This window comes from Labrus bergylta, chromosome 18, assembly GCF_963930695.1.
Source record: "Labrus bergylta chromosome 18, fLabBer1.1, whole genome shotgun sequence".
Lineage (NCBI taxonomy): Eukaryota > Metazoa > Chordata > Actinopteri > Labriformes > Labridae > Labrus > Labrus bergylta.
In genome coordinates, this window is record NC_089212.1 from 15,455,406 (window position 1) to 15,473,114 (window position 17,709).

At 42.3% G+C, this 17,709-nt stretch overlaps 1 protein-coding gene and 1 long non-coding RNA gene across 2 annotated transcripts in view; one reads left to right on the forward strand and one right to left on the reverse strand.

The window, feature by feature from the left end:
* The window catches only part of LOC136177015 (uncharacterized), a 32,401-nt gene extending 20,890 nt beyond the window's left edge, over positions 1-11,511 (reverse strand). The window contains exon 1 of the long non-coding RNA XR_010664667.1: positions 9,946-11,511. This is a non-coding gene — a long non-coding RNA (uncharacterized lncRNA). The remainder of the gene's footprint in view (positions 1-9,945) is intronic.
* Positions 11,512-15,313: 3,802 nt separating this feature from the next.
* On the forward strand, positions 15,314-17,652 carry id2a (inhibitor of DNA binding 2a). Its single transcript, XM_020640713.3, has 3 exons — positions 15,314-15,799; positions 16,086-16,146; positions 16,980-17,652. The coding sequence occupies exons 1-2, from the start codon at positions 15,443-15,445 to the stop codon at positions 16,140-16,142; spliced, it is 414 nt and encodes a 137-aa protein (XP_020496369.1). The 5' UTR covers positions 15,314-15,442; the 3' UTR covers positions 16,143-16,146; positions 16,980-17,652.
* Positions 17,653-17,709: the final 57 nt, after the last annotated feature.

Here is a 17,709-nt window from a genome sequence, read left to right on the forward strand (position 1 = left end):
GGTGACCCTGGTGATGTCGCCTGCGGTGAGCACCTGGCTGCCTCACCTCAAGAGAGCCATTAAAGGCATTAACACACACACACACACACACACACACACACACACACACACACACACTTGGACACATATTAACACACACAGGCACATACACTGAGCCAGCAGAAATCATGCAACTCCAACTAGACAAAACAATAAATTTGGAACATGAGATTGCGTTAGATTGTACCGAAACCTGGTTTATTTGGACTGCACTCTTTTTCTCTGTCTGTCTGTCTGTCTCTCTTTCTCTGGTACCAGCCAGTCTCTGTTTGTGATGTTGCAGCTTCTACGCAGAACCAGCCTGATTGATGCTTTCTTTCCTCTGTGTGGTCCAGACGTAAGTCATCCAGGCCACTTGTTTCACCCTGTTTACTGGTGGGTAACTTCTCCACACACACACACACACACACACACACACACACACACACACACGCGCGCGCACACACACGCACACACGTCATCTCTGTCTCCACAGGTCTGGTTCTGAGCTCAAACACTCCTAACAATTATCTTTGGTGTTAGCTCACAGATCGGGCACCTCAGAGTCTGGGGCTGTTACACACAAAACATGCTGGCCTGGAGATGTGTTTACAAGAATGTAAATTGTGTGTGTGTGTGTGTGTGTGTGTGTGTGTGTGTGTGTGTGTGTGTGTGTGTGTGTGTGTGTGTGTGTGTGTGCACGCGCGTGTGTGTGTGTGTAAGAGGAAGAAAATGTATGAGAAGTAGGAGCAGAAGGCTAGCTTATAGTGCGCTACAGTCAGCAACTCTTTAAAAGGAAGGCTTGAAGTGCTCTTCCCGCTACCGGATCATGTCCAGTGTCTGCACACAAAGACACACCACAAAGACACACACACACACACACACACACACACACACGCACATGCACACACACACAGCCAGATGGACAGCAGCGCGAAGGCTTAGTTTAATGACAAAAGGACCCTCAATCTGGACACAGATTTATCACTCACTTTAAAGTCCATCTGCGAGAAGTTTGGACTGAAAACACAACTGCTCAATCTCTCTCTCTCTCTGCTTGTGTTTGAGCAACTTAGCGACCGTGCTAACACACTTTTTCCCACACACCCCGAGGAGTCCTCCACCTCTTGTGCATGGAGCAAATCTGAATGATAAATGTCTGAAGTCGGGGGTGTTTGGGAAGAAAAGAAAAAGAAAAGGGGCGAGTCAGATTCTCAGCCCAGTGGTGTTATCATAGAATCAGGTCACTATAGCGTTTTATATTCTTGGTTTTCAGTGGTGTCCAGAGTAGTGGGGGGTTGAGGGGGGAAGCTGGGAGGAAGATAGACAAGAAGAGTGACAGCAAGGAGATAGACTGGCTACCTATTTATAGCCCGGGCCATCTGCAGAGCTCCCTCTTGTCTTTGGTCATCCTGTTCACAAAGGCTTGGAGGCAGATTCCAGCAGCCCAGCGCCCAGCCGCTCCATTCACTATTCATTCCAGAGCCGGCAGCACCATATGGATCCGGCCCCACTGCTGGGCCCTGGCCGGCCTGTTTCTCCCTCTCTATCTCTCTCTCTCTCCTCAGATTGACGTGGTAATGAAGCCTGGGTGGCTCGCAAAGCTCTCTACTTTCTTTTTGCCCCTCTTTTCTCTGTTTCGTTCCCCCTCTTCTCTCTAAAAGACGCCAGGCTTGAGCACAACCGGACACCCCCCCCCCCCCCTTTCTTCTTCTTCTTCCTCCTCCTTCCCTCCTGCTCTCTTCCTTCTCCTCCTCCTCCTCCTTCCCTCCTCTTTCCCTCCTGTTCTCTTCCTATTAGCCACATTCAAACATTCAAATGATCTCGTTTCATTTCCTGACACCTGTGATGGACTAATGTGGCCTTATTTTGTTCTGTTTCCAGAATTCTTGTTGAATAACACTTAAAATTAATCAGAAATGAGTCAAAATGTCAGTTTTTTAAATCACAAGTGTCACATGACTGGATACTGTCGGACCACATCCTCTTTTTTTCTATTCTTTTTTAGCTCACATCCCCTTTCCAGCTTGACCGTCACACTTCAATGAGGCCAAACTGGCGATAAAGCGGAAATAGGAATCAGAGGAGGGGATTCCACACAGGGAAACTGTTAATGATGCTACAAAGAGAAGAGCAGCCTCTCAGGGGAAGTAAGAGAACTGTGAAACTAAAAACCCAGACAGAGCTTCAGTCAGCCTCCCTCTGTCCCGTTTTGTCCTTTAGTCAGTGGACAAATAGGAAACTACAATAAAAGGCTTTTTGTTTTGCAGCTCTTTTAGAAAAGGGACTCTAAAAGGGGGCACCCCAGTGAGCGTGCTTGTGTGGATCCTTAGCTCAGCAGATCTGTCAGGGTGAAACTGGGTTAAAAAGACAAAACTGACTTTAAAGGACAAGTCTGGAGATATTCTATATTTTTTTCAAATTGGCAACTAACAGCAAAAAATGAGTACACAACAGAAGTATTCCCTGAGTAGTTTATCATCTAAGCTGTTTAAAGTTTATAGCTTATTTCTCTGTTCCACAAAACACCATTGTGGGTCCAAAATACCATCAATGAGGCCTCACTAGGGTGATTATCCTTCATTATGATGAACATAAACAAATTAGAATGTCTGCCAATCCCAAATACAAGTTCATGTAATCATAAATACTCCATAAAGCACTGAGTAATAAGAACCAATAAAAAGCTGAAAATAAATAACCCATTAGTTTTGTCTTTGCCAAAAGTATGGGAGTTTGGAACAACTGAATTGATATCAAGATTTACAAAAATCTACTTATTTAAAATCATTAGATCTTAATCTATATTTGTCTTGTCAATTTGAGTCCCAAAAAGGCGGGTGGGATGTTCATTTTTTTGAGTTCAAACAGTTTCACAGAGTAACCTCTGAAATCTGATTGAAAAATAAAACAGTAAAAATCTTGAGGGGAGAAAAAATATGAAACAAGCTCAGCGATAATACTCAGAATTAATGTAAAGAGTTTAATGCTAATCTCATTTTACTGCAACCTTGTGTGTTAAAATGTTCAAAGTAATTCCCGAGAGCTGAGGAATAAAGCTGCCATGTAACAGAAAGAAAATCCACTTTGGGCAAAATCCACAATACACAGTTTGTGCACTTGTAGAAAAACTGCCGAGGTTAGCACAACAGAAAACAAAATACAGTTACATTACAGTTAAAAGAGCAGGTTCTACTGATTTAACTCTCAGCATGTAAAGTCAAAGTTTGAGGAATAAGATGATGATAAATCAGTTGCTAATCTTGCTAATTTACTACCTGTGTGATCTCTTTTCTGGGATGTTTCTGTCTCTATTGCTTCTGGCAGTGATGCCACTAAACACCTGAACTATTCCATCTATGAGAATAGTGATAGAAAACTGATAGAACGGATGGAATGAGCTAATATGGATGGACTATAAATTGCTGTAATCCTTTTCAGACGACTCATTACATTTTGCTCTTTAATCAGCACACATTCCTTCTGACCTCTGACCTCTTGCAATAAAAAGTTAAATATCTTCATGTTAACAAATATATGTAGTCTATTGTTGTTTCATATAAATAATGAGAACTCTCACCTCCCACTTTACTTATTAAACTCTGCCAGCTTTGAGAGTTTTACCAACTAATTGCAAAGGGAGAAGAAAAATAACTAGGGCTATTTGTTGCTGCAATATTTTAAGAAGACGGATAACGGTAAAAGTAAATTAGTAGTCAGTGGTGTCGTTCCTCAGCTGCAGTGTGGCGTTCACCTTGGGATCTGTGGAGCCTGAGGCCTAGGCCAGCCTAGTTAACCGTGCATGCTGTGCTGGGCCTAACCTAATTAGGTGCCATCCCAATGTCAACACTGCTGCGTTGAGCGCCTGATAAAAGACAAGCCTTTTCTTCCTCTTCTCACACTGTGAGAGGGCTACAAAGAGCCGGTTAGAGTGAGACCCTATACCATCTGCAAGCTCTGTGTGTGCATTGGTATGTGTGTGTGTGTGTGTGTGTGTGTGTGTGTGTGTGTGTGTGTGTGTGTGTGTGTGTGTGTGTGTGTGTGTGTGTGTGTGTGTGTGTGAGTGTGTGAGTGTGTAAGGCATGCATGCTGTCATTTTTCCTTTCGCTTTGGGATGTTTGCTGCTAAATGTGAGAAACACAGCATCTGCAGGTTCTCAGACCAACTTTTTTTTTTAAAACAGGAAATTGGAGAGGCAGACTGAAAATTAAAAGCAATTTATCGCCACTTCCCTGAAAAGACGCCATCGTACTACCTAACATAATCACTCCCATCTTGCTTTACTGTAGCTAACGTACTTCATACATGCATCCAAATGCAGCTGTTTCACTGTGAATTTCATGCTGGTGTATTCTGTGAATTCACTCCCACTTCAAGTGTGTGCACTCTAATTTCATGCCAATGAGTTTCATTTATTGGTTTTTTATTTTACCTCACATCCCCGGCATCATTAAAGCAAAGAGATTTTTTTTTTTTTTTGCACAGAAATCCCAATTAGGTTCGATCAAATATGGCTCCTCAAGCACACATGCAGGCACACGCGTACAGACACAAACACTCAGTGTTGCCTTTTTAATGTGTCGTCAAACCATCTCGCTAATTCCATTTATATGGATAAAACACTCACACAAATAGATTACCTGCTACATACGATCCCCTCTTTCACTGTGAAATCGTGGCACCGAGCCACATCCTCCCACTGCTTGGTAGTCCATTAAAATACAGATGAGAGCGTTTTACAGCCCGGGCCAACAGCAACGCCTCCCAGCTAATCCAGCAACAAACACAAACATCAGATGAATTATCTGTAATGGAGAGGACTCTGTTCTGGCACGGCTGACGGAGAAATGAAACAAAACAGGAGTTTATTTTGGTAAATATTTGGATTTCGTTTTCATTCTGCTTTTCATGTACGTAATTAGCTGGCAAATATAGATCCGTATAGAAATCCTTCGCTTTTTCATCAAGAGGGTGCCTTTAGGTGCGCTTCCAGCACTTTTTTTTTCTGCCAGAGCGGCTTCATGCAGAAACTAGATATGAGAGGAAAGTTTCTTTGCATACAGCATTTGAAGAGTTTTGCTTCTAAAAAAAAATGCACTTATACAGGAGAAATCCTCTCCTTCCATCCATCTATCCGTGGCCACTTGCACACTTGACAGATTCACTGGCTCAGGAGGCGAGCAAACAATGCTGCTCTGACAAGCGAATCTCTCCTGTGTCGGAATCTCATCTACTTAAAGCACTATTTATTCAGCGCGCATCCTTTTAACGCTGAATCTTGGCAACGGTGCATGAAATCCAGCACCTTAATTCCATTAGCTTGTTACTCCAATAAGTCCCAATAATCTAAAGCTAACTGCAACACATACACAGGCCCTGGAAGTACACGCTCCATAGCTGCTCCCTCTGGAGTATTTTTAATAACACTAATAGCCTCTGAAGGTTGATTCATGCTGCTGATATCGAAGTAAATGGCCGCATTAACCTGTGATGTTTGCGACTAATCAAGAGGAGCTTATCAAGAGAGGAAGTAAAAAATGGAAGCAGTATAAAGCACAGCCGCTTTAGGGGATATAATGTAATTACAGCCCAAAGATTTAAAGATGCAACAGCTGATGAAAGTTGTCATTCAAATGCTTGAAATGCTTGCCTGCATGCTGCAGCTTAGTTTCCCACAACCCCGAATGCACCACTGTCCACACACAAGCATGAATCTATTGTTGATAAGAGACTGAGGCTTCTCTTCAAATGGGGCTTAGCAAGTGGCGTTCAAAGCTTCGGCTCTTCATTTCCAAAAGTGACTTAGCTTTCGTTAGTCAAAGGGTAAAGAGGGTCCTTTAAGACCCTGATGCCCTTGGAGGGAATAAAACGATAAATGGGTAGGAGTGAGAAAAGAAACTGAGAAAAAAGAAGAGGAAAAAAAAAAGCCAGTCAGAGAACGATGACTGAGCAAGACGGATAATCTAAGGGGGAAAGAGATAGAGAAAGTAATGGGGATATTAAGAGCATGCCAAAAGAGAAAGGCATGAGAAAGTCTGGGCTGCTCAGTCTGATCCTATGTGAGCCGATGAGATGGGTGACGGGTGAGGAGGGGTGAGAGATAAGAGCCAAAGAGGATTAGGGCCGTGAGAACCTTTGTTGTTGTGATCAGTTAAAAGCACTGGCTCTCAATGATCCACCTGACCACTTCAACATGCACACAGAAGCAAATCTGCATGTGAGGGACAACTGGGAAGCTCTTTGAAACAGAGCGACTCTTACAAGGTCACATCTGCATTCTGGCACATTTGATATATATGGCTGTTGATGGCTTGAAAAGTTTCTGCATGGTGCATAGATCTAGAATAAAAGTGGCACATTGCAGCAGCTATTGAGAACACTATTTTGTGCAAAATCTTGTCACCGTACAGCTCAGTGTATAATGTCTTAACCGTCTTTTGGAGAAGTCCATATGTCTAGGGAGAATAATAAACTTTAGTGGAGTCTAATTATACAGTCCCAGTACAGTCACAAGCTATTTACATTATGTAATGCTAAGGCACAGAAAAGGGTGAATTCACACCCACTAGCCTACTTGGTTCTGTACTGTAGCCAACACTGATGAGGACAGTAAGGTCTTGATCTTTGTGTTTTCTGTGGGAATCTTTGACGTTTTTGTTACCTTAAGGGACTTCACCCTCTGTTGGTTGCTGGGCAGGTATTGTGTTGTGACCTTGAAGAAGTTTTCATTGAAAACAGCTGCATAAAAAAAAAAAAAAGTGATGCAACAAGATCAGTGAAAGTAGTCCAAAACAGAAAAGTATGCTGATAAAAAAAAAAGCAAGGAAAATGTAAATGTTAAGACTGGCTGATTGAGAAGATAATTATAAATTGGTTTGTCACAATAAATGACCCCTTGTAAGTAAACAGACTCTTGTCAATTTAAATGATTGTGACATTAAACTCTTTTTTTTTTTTAGGTCAACACAATGAATATAATAAGATCTAGTATTTACCCGAACAGATTACTATTCCTGGCAGTGTTTAGAGGTCACTAAAACAGACCTTATATTGGAAAATGGAACAATAAATCCTATTTTATTGGTCCATAATTTCCTGGGCAGTTCCCTGGAAAGAACTATTTAACCTGGTTCTGATTACAGAAGGAGTAGAGACAAACATCCCAGACAAATATTTAAATTTATTGTTCAGCTGATTTAAAGAGGAATTTCCTTTGCTGAATCAAAACAATCTGAGAGTTGACGAGTTGTCCCTCACATTGTTTTTAACTACAGGATCCCAGGAAATAAATTGTAGTTATGGAGAAAGTTTTGGCTGGATATTGATCCAACTCATTTTCCAAAGCTGTTGTCACACATGAACAAAACTCCTGAAAATGTCTTAAAATTTTCGGGGGTTGAGCTGCATGTGTGAACACAAACAGATGGATTTCATTCTGACTTCTTCCAGCCAGCCGCCTTGAAAAATGTCTACGTGAAGTTGGGGTGAGCTTATGTGTGAACGCAGCAGGAAATAATGAGGGTAACTCATTGCGAGCGGGCAACATATATATGCAAACAATGACGCTGAATTATTCTGTTTTCTGCTCGCCAGTATCACTCGTTCTCTGATGCTGTCACTATGTCAAAGTACATAGCGTTGATATAAAGCTGAAAATAATAGTGTTGGACTCTGACGCTTTGTTTACGCCATCTTGGATGTCCACAACTTCTTTTTAACGTCATGTCTTGCCTCCTGAGACCCTGAGACATGTGTAAATAAGCAACTCGGGGAACATTTCAGGGGCAAAAAAGACATTTTTTAAGGGGGGGGGGGGGGGCGGAGGATTTAAAGAAAAAAAAATCAGGAGTGCATGTGTTAAACCAGCCTACGGCTTTTTGGATTCAAGACTTTGAAAGGCATTTCCCTAAAGACTGCTCATCTTTAAATTAAAAAATAAAGAAAAAAAAATCATAGTGATTTCAATAATCTGAACAATTAAGCCTTTGTTTTGTGGTGTCTTGTGTGGCCTATAGGGGGGGGTCTTTGATTTTTTTTACCTCAGTTTAAAAAAAAATCCTTGCTACTGTCGTGTCCTTCCTACAGAACGACCCGTATAAATACAGTAAAATAGTGAATGAAAGGTTGAGTGAATGGCTTCGTACACAGCCCCAGTCTCTCTGATATCTGATCCAGTTTTTAGAAATTGGACTTGGTGGTGCACTACATTTTTCACACTTACTCTGTAAACAATAAATAACGCTTTGGAGACAGTGGAAAGCATCTTGGCAGTAATGGTGTTAAGCTGTTGGCTTAGAATAGAAAAGATTTAAGTGTTTTTCTATCAGTTTGGCATTTCAGTGCAGATGGAAGATTTTAACTAAATCAGACAATGTTAGTGTAGATATTTCTCTAAAGCAGCCATGTTTTTAAAGCCTATAAAAAAAATTGTTATGACGGTCTACAAGCTCCGTTGAGCCTTTCTTCAAATTTCAGTCACATACTGTACCTCAGTAGAAACAACAAGCACGGTGGTCAGAGGTGGCAAAGGAGAGAGCAACGAGTCTGCCGACTGATCAGTTCTCTGTTTTTACAGAAAGGAGTGTGTTTCCTACATTAACTCTCTCTTCCCTCTATGCTGTATAAATAGATAAAGATTGAGTAAGAGCGAGATGACTGTGGTCAGAGGGTTTGGGGTTATAAGGAAGTGAGCTCTACTGCAACGCAGAGATACAGCAGGAGGAAGCTTCAGAGTTCTGCTGTGGAGAAGACTACATCAAAATGTTCACTTCTTGTGTTTTGTTCGCAGAGAGGTTGTCAAAGGTGAAAACTGGAAAACTTTGCCTTGCCTTATTCAAACTTGGCATATAATCACAAAAGAATGTTTGCTTGCTTACATACATAAGAGAGTGAGTATTATAGAGAGGTAATATGAGTTATATAGTGCTTTTTAAATGAAGATTTACTCATCATCACTAGATTTTGAATTGAATGCAACACAGCTAGCATTCAGCTAGCTTAGCGAATCAACTTTTTCCCTGCCTTGCTGGCACATGCATTCCTCCATAGTGGTGAAAAATATTGGTTACATTTTCATGTTAAATCAGAGTGCTGAAACAATCTTATTCAAGGTCTCAAATATAAGAAAAAAATGTGACGGTATTCTGATGTGACGTTCCCAGAAGGAAATGTTCCTTCAGTAAAGACTGTCCCCCCAATGTCCTCAAGACGCACACACAAAACCAAATTACCATGAGACCAAGGTGGTATCACAACCTCCTTTCAGGTCTCATATACACTCTCAATTCCCCCTGGAATAGAGGAACCTGAATTCCTGCTCTCTGGGATTGAAACGACACAATCTTCATCAGTCTGCTCACAGTGAGAGATGTCAAGCAAATGTCGAATTAAATGACACCAACTCAACACCAAGTTTTAAAGTTGCGAATTTTCTGCAACACAACTATGTAACAACTATGATCCCTAACTTTTGGTTACTTCGTATTCACTCACACACACCACCTCCCTCACTTTCTCCCTGTTGCATATTCAAAATCGGATTTCAACAATCATCTTCCAACAGTAAGTTGGACTTGAAACCACACTGTCATAGTTTTCTTGTGAAAGAGGAGATATGCAGATATCTGATTATAAGGGTACAGGCTGCTTGCTGCAGTGACAGCTGTGCCGCAGTGATAGGTGGGCGACACAGCAATGTTAATGTGTGATTGTATGCCAACGGGCAATATTGCCCAAAAGTTAGACTGCAGCCAACTTTTCCACACTGCCAACTGGTTTGTGGTTTTTATGCTGGCCAAAAGATCCGAGTGGTTTAACTCTAAAATAAGTGGATTTGTAGCAACTTTGCATGACTAGTTGATAAAGTTGTCCACATTACAGTTGCATAGAAAAACATAAAATATACTGTATATTTCCATCCACCTCTACCTGTGGGCTCATGTCCGACAGCTAGCTGTAGCAGAAGCAGAGGGAGGGTCTCAAGGGGGGTTTGTAGTGGACACTTCACGACCAGCTTCGAAGGCAATGGGCAGCCAGGGTGCCTTTGCCTCCTGGCACAATCTTGCCACCTCATCTCTCCCATCCATCCTTCTCCCTCAGGGCTTCGGCTTGCCTGTATGCTCTCTGCAGCCTCTCATGTTACAGTAGATCCAGGCCTCGGTGGCTTTCGCTCAGGATGAGGGAGTCCAGACTGAAGAGAGGCTGGGGGGTGGACAGACAGACAGAAAGAAAGAAGGCATGTATTTCAGCGAAGGTCAAGACTATTTACATCTGAACTATTTCATATCCTTACAGTAGTTGTCATTTTCATGTTTAAGAACAAAAAAAAAAAGTATTTTTTCAAACCCAATTTAAATGTATGACTTTGGTCATTCAGACAGCAATTTTCAATGATCGGAAAAGTGTCCAATAACTCGGCATATTGACATGTGAACCTTATTACTTCACACTAACAAAGTTATGAATATGGACTGATTCTAAATGAATTTAACTTCTTTTCTTCTTTTTGAGGGGAAGTAATGTAGCCAGATAAAATGATCAGATACAAACCATGCAGCAACTTTGGACAATGGGCTAATTTGTCTCAATTTTTCAGCTTAAATAACAATCATTAGCCTATGGACCACATTAGCTTTGGTTTCATAAAAAACTACGAATATGAAGATGTTATCTTTGGCTCTCAGAAATTATGAAGTTGCACCTTTTACAATTAGCCGATCTGATATTGTAAATACATAATCACCTTGTGAACTCAAAAGCTAATTCATTGCTTGCTTGATTTGTCAACACTTGTGGTATTTCAGCTGCACATGAAGAACACAGTTCAGGCACCCCCTTTGCCTTTTCCTCCTTGTGACACCACATCACTGCAGTTTGGGGGGGGGGGGGGGGGGGGTATGATAGCAGACCACGCCCCACAGGGTCGACGCTGCTGCTACAAGAGCTCCTGCGCCACTGTCACATGTGTACACTGCTCCACGCGATAGGCGCGTGGCGACTCAGCTGAGAGGTGCTCAGCGCGAGACTCTCTTAGAACCCTGGGATGTTGGAGAACACAAATGTATTCACGGTACTCGACGGTTACTGCAAAGGACTTGAAACAAGCGGAACGGGGACGTATTTAACTTGAAAATGCGTGGTTTCTTTTTTGTTTTTTTCTCACCAGGGTCTATTGGGAAACATAAAAATTAAATCAGTGCAAGGAGTAGGGATTAAGTGAAATATGTCGACTGTGCATGAGATGTTAAATAGTGGAAGGGACTTACAAATGTCGGCGTATGCTCCTTAAAAAGTTCAGAGTTATTTATTTGTACTTTGAGGTGTTTTTTTAATCTCTCATAGGCTAAGGTTCGTATAGGCCTGATTCCTTGCGTTATGTATTCACGTGATAATATTTTTTTTTCAGTTGCCTGTAGAAAGTTTCCAGTATGTTAAACGACAATTGAGTATTGGGGAAGTAGCCTATTTGTGTTTTTAATTGCATCCGGTGTCCGGACTTAGACTTTCATGAAATGTCATTATTAAATTCGGCATTAGGAGAAAGTGGGCAAATAGTTTCAATTCCGAGTTATATTTACTGAAAGATATCAGTTCGGTTGCAGCAGGGCGGAGGATCAACAAGTGGGTCGGGGCGCTGACAGTCAGACGCTGGGCTGCATGCAGGGAGCTCTGCAGCCGGCTGACGGCTCCGCTTTGTTCCATAAAACCTTTTCACCTGAAACCAGCCCAATAGGTGTTTGACCGGGGGACCACAGAGAGGGGACAACACAGTCTGTTATTTGTTCGCTTCGACGGAGGAATGTCTTTGAGTCCTAGAGGGCAGAAAGAACTTGAGAAAACTTCTGAAATAGCCTAATTTAATTAAGTCTCTAAACTTGTGCAATACAGCTGAAGTTTGACTGTTTGGTCAAGATCGTTTTTAAGGGTTTCACCCCTGATGTTTGCAAAGCATAGCCTATGTGACAAATATGTTTCTTTTGGCGACTTGGCCATTAATGTATTTTGCTACATTAATGTAGATTTGACTGGTTGTCGGTCACATCTGGCAATAAACATAAACATGTTTGTCCGTGGGAAATAAGAGCCACATGATGTCTCACAGCAGATCATGTTCTCCATGACTGATCACTCTGAGTGGTTAAACAGCACAAGCCCAATATTGTTGCAGGCATATTTAAAAAAAAAAAAAAAAGCCTGATATTTTCCTGAGATGCACATGACAAATTTCTTGAGCCAATGTATTTCACGTTTAGGTAATCTTCACAGACTGACCAAAATAATTTGATGGTCATTGAACACATTTTCTCTCACAATTAATTTAGATCAATAAAACAATCACAGCAACAGGCTATGGAAAAAGAATGGTGGATGTGACTCGTTGAGGAAGAATTAGCCTACATGCAACTATGTGGCTAGAAAAAGGTCTAAAGCAATATAAAAATAGTAACTTCAGGTTCAAATTTAAATTTGTTCGGTTTACTGAACAGACTGACATCTGTTTGAAGTGGCCCATCAAAAGTAGCCCAAACAAATACGAAAACAGTTCCTGTCACTGCTGTCATGCTCCTTTTATTGTCACTCTCTTGTGCTTAATTTAAAAGTCCTGAAATATACTTTAATCTCATGATGCATTCAGTTTTTGGGTTTCATGCAGCATTCTGTTGTCGAAATCATCGAAATAAGAAAGTTGAATACCTTTTAATGCTGTAGTTTAGCATTGGGTTATGGGCTTCTTAATTATAATTAGACAAATATAAAATCTTAATCTGAGGGACATGAGAACTTTTGGCAACCTGTGGGAAAAATAGCCTTAAATTACTTATTTTTACTACATTTTTTAGATAAATTGACAAGAAATAGTAGGCCCAGGCCTAATGTGGCTGCATCTAAAAAAGTTTCTACAGTACGCCTACACTAGGCTATCGTTTGGGCCACCACCGAAGAAGAACCCCGCATTGACCCAAATCCCAAGTTTTAAAACTTCCCCGGTCCGGCCTCCGGGTTGATCAGCTGAGAACAACCTCTGATTGACAACCCCTGAAACCCCGTCTCCATAGAAACCGCCTCAGCGGCGCCGCAAGGGCTGGCTCGAGGGCTGCTGTGAATGAGGTGACGTCACGGCTCCGGCGCCAGAGAGTCTGCTCCAGAGACTGAGCGAGAGAGAGGAGAGGAGAAGGAGAGGAGAGGAGAGGGAGGAAGAGAGAAACAGGGAAGAAGGAGAGGTAGGGGTGAGGCTGAGGCTGAGGCTGCTGCTGCTAGCGGTGGTGGTGCTGGTGCTGTGGAGGCTCGCGCTGCTCTCTGCACCGACGTGCTCTTGCGCCAATTCATCACGTGCCTGTCAGGCATCAGTCTGTGAACGTCGACCCAAAATGTACACAGCTGCGGGAGCGAAGGGGAGACGAGAAGAAGATGGAAAATCCGATTGCACCAGATGTGGACACAGACTGCAGGAGGTGCGGATTATATTAGAAAATGCATAAAAATTAGGAGCGTCAAGAAGCTGAAGGAGAAAGTGTCCGTGTCTGGTGAAGAGAATCGCGCGTAAAAACAATGAAACAGATGGTGTTTTGCAGGATTTTGTATAATACTGCAACGTCCTGGACGCAAAATCACGACTCTATTGATTATTGTGGGCAACTTTCGTTCTCGCTCTTTGCTCGCACTAATCCAGCATGTGTTTTCTTTCTGTCTCTGCAAGCCACTGCTCTCCAAACTGCGTTTCTTTTTGTCCATTAGGATTAATTCCGATTCTAGGATTTCTTTATTTGTTTTGTCTTTCAGCTGAGTTGCCCTTAAAATAAAACCATGCAGAAAACATCATGTTTATAATCTTTTCTTATCCCAAGTCTCTCTGAATGCAGAGTGTCAACGGCGACCCACTTCTCACCTCTTTAAAAATGTATTGGTTTTTATTTAATCTGTAAAGTGAAAAAAAAAAAAAAAAATCCTGCACATAACAACAGTCCAACAACAGCCCCTGGGGCCAATTAGTTTGTGGCAGCATCAAACAGCCCCCCCTCCACCATCTCCTCCAGCTGAAGAATGAAGCGTGTAATTCCTACAAACAAACGACTCATTCAGAAAACATTAAAATGTCAATAGTAGTTAATCAACTCTTCACGTGCTCAGATATGAAAGGCACATTTGTAGCGTGACTAAATGAACTTTGACATACAACATACTCAGGTGGCGGTCAACACTGAAGTGCACGGGACCCTGACTGATTCATTTATAGACAAACCCACAGTCAAAACTAAGTAAGGGCACATGGAGACTTTGGCTTGAAATTGCACGATTGCAGTTGGACTCTGATGCACACACAACCCTTAGACGACTTCAAATGTTAGGACTACATTGATTTAAAGACAGGTTTGAGAGTTGTCCATCAAAACCCACAATCTTTTCAGATCTTCTATCAATCTCAAAATGTTCACCAAGGCTCTTCACTGAGGTTCATTTGAGACATCGCTGTTTGCAGAAACACAATCCTAACGTGCGTAAAAAGACAGAATCATGTATTTAATGGCTTAAACTGTAGTCCATTTTCCTACGCGTAAAAACACTTACACAATAATTGATCTTAGTTTTGGTCGGACCATTTTCCTGTTTGAAGCTTTTTCCCATTCCCACTCAAACACCTCTCGGTTTTCAGTGGCAGAAACTAGTCTTCACGCCGGTCCAGGCTGAAGGGAATTAAGAATGATCAGACGCGCCTGTTGTGGTCCTCATCATCACCGCTCCACACCTCCAAAGCAACACACGTTAACTAAATGCGTCGGTTCAAGTGAAATAATGAAAGACGGTTGACACTAAATAAATGATCAACCTTCTCTGCCTTTTGTAATCAACTCCACTATATATTCACATTTTATAGTCTGACATGAACCTTTTGTATTATTTGATGGCCCACACGTTTCCAAATACAATTGTGCTCGATCTTCTCCAAAACCACAACACATGCTAAACTTGAAGGGGAAACAGCTTCACGCGTGTTCATAATTCGCAATAGACAATTGACAGCCTCGCGGATCTTTAATTTTCTTGATCAGAAACAGGTAGGGGTTTAATTTTCCAAATTGCCCACCAGAGCTGCCGAAGCGCCCTCTCCGGGTTCCGCCTCCAACATGCGTTGCCACTGGTAACAAGCTAGAGAAGGGGAAGGGTTTAGACACGAGGAGCGAATAGCAGAGCGTCAAGGCGTTGAGTGACGTCGCTACGTCGACAAATCAGCGTGCTAGACCCGCCTGTGTCGCATGTCCAGCCTGCTGCCTATATAAAGCACACTGACAGCTTGGTAATCCAGTCTGATCGCTGGTCGTCTGACAAGAAAAAAAAAACAAAAAGAAAAAAAACACAGGACTTAAAAAGAAGCAAGATAATCGACACAATTACAACCTCCCTCGCGCTCAGCTCAAACACTTTGAAAATGAAAGCAATAAGCCCCGTGCGGTCCTTCCGGAAAAACAACGCCAACCTAACGGAGCACTCCTTGGGAATCTCTCGGAGCAAGACCCCAGTGGACGACCCTCTCAGCCTGCTGTACAACATGAACGACTGCTACTCCAAGCTGAAGGAGCTCGTGCCCAGCATCCCCCAGAACAAGAACGTCAGCAAGATGGAAATCCTGCAGCATGTCATCGACTACATCCTGGACCTGCAGATCGCGCTGGACTCCAGTGTCGCACTCACCAGCCTGCATCACCAGCCTGCGCGGCCGGGGCAGGCTCCGTCCAGGACCCCTCTGACTACCCTCAACACAGACATCAGCATCTTGTCATTACAGGTAATTACACTGTAGAAAGCCTGGTTTGTTGTGGAAGATATCCGGCGGGTTTGTATTTGTGCGCATTGCCTGTGCGTCTTTGTAGTCTATGCGTAACTCGCACAAGATGGCTTATTTGGGGGAGAAAAAAAAAAAAGAAAATGGCATGTTTTTCTTTTTTCCTTCTGCACAGAATGAAATAAGGAAGATATTCGACCTAAATAACACTACTACAACGCCGTTACCTCGTCTTCGGATGCTGCGTGGAGAAAATTAACATTTGGTCCGTGTGTTTGTTTGTTTTCAGTCCCCGGAGTTGCCATCAGAGCTGATGACAGATGACAGCCGGACTCTGCATCGTTAAAGCGGTAAGTAGGCTGTCCTCATGTCTGCTTGTGCTGCTGCTGCATTCTGTCCAGGGCTTCTCTACAGCCTGTCCTCCAGTCTGCTGGGGCAGAATGCACGGGCTAGAATTACCATTTACCAATCCGTTTGTTCGCTACTAATGTGGCTCGGCGTCTCACGTTCATGCTATGCTCCCAATATGTTTTTGCATACGAACATTGCTGGCTTAACTTGAATCCAAAATGGGTTTTTGGAATAATTTGAATTGCCCGAAATATAGCTGCAAGCTGTATGTTAAACCAAAAAAAAAAAAAGATCAAAATATTGTCTCATTCAGTGTTTCAGTATCTAACTCAGATTAATCAAATGATTCACATTCTTTGCATCGACTTTGGCTGAATGAAAAAGGAAGATTTTTCGCTCCAGGCTGCTTGGGTTACTGTATAAGTAGCAGCATTCAGGATTGTATTATAGCCTCTTGTGTCTATAATGAAGAGCATCTGCAACAGGAAAATAATGGCTGTTTGGATTACTGCTACTACGATGTCTGCACATAATTGGTACAAGAAGTGGGTAGGCGCCAGCTGAGCGGCAATTACGCTGATTCTTCCCCAGATTGTAGGCTGAAGTTGTGCGAAAAGTGTATGTGTGTATGCCTCCCTCCTTCTCCCTCTTTCTCTCACTGAGCGTGTGTGTGTGTGTGTGTGTGTACATCTGGAGCGCAGGGTTTGCTTAGTATTGGGAGTGTTTGGTTAAATGTTAAAAACTGCGGCTTCCTCCCTGGCGCCAGTCTGTCCGGATCTCTGCCCTGTTTGCATTTTCTAAACACGCCTCTCTCTTTCTCAATCTTTTGCAGGTGTTTGGTCAAGACGCAAAAACACACACAGGACCTGGGGAGCAGGACTTTCCTCCTTCCCTCCTTCACCTCCCCCTCCACCAAATCCAACCACTGTCCTCCAGGCCTGGATTTTTTTCTTTTTTTCTGACGCTGAAATCAAGAGACTTTTGCTTATTATGGGACAATCTTATGTGCTGTGTTTTCTGTTTGGACACTTATTATTTAACTTAAGACTTTTTTTTTTATTTTTTATTTGTGGGTCCTTTCTGGAAATGGAAGGAGCGTTATATTCCCGACAGTGGGAGGAAAAACGAGATTATTGTCACAAGGATTATTTCCACCCCCTCTTCCTCACCCCCTTGTCCCTCTCCTTGTTGAAGTCTTCGCTTTTTTTGCGGAGTTGGGAACGTGAATAGAAAAGACAACTTGGTTAGTTACTGTAAAAAGTTTAGTCTTGTCTTGTCAGAATTGTTGGCACATGAAGGACTGGACGTTGTTTAAACAAAAAAAAACAAAAAAAGTTAAAATGAGAGAATGAAACCGTGTGAACTCTGATCTGGAGTTTATCTTGTATAGTTGCAGGAATTTGAAACTTCTGCAGAAGTGTAATGTTGTACTTAATTATGCTGAAACTTTTTATAAAAGTAATGTAAATTGTACCTTTTTTATACAAAATAAATCAAAAACGCAACTTGAACATGTTTCATTTTGGGGGGGGGGGGGGGGGGGTGTTGGAGATTGAACAGTT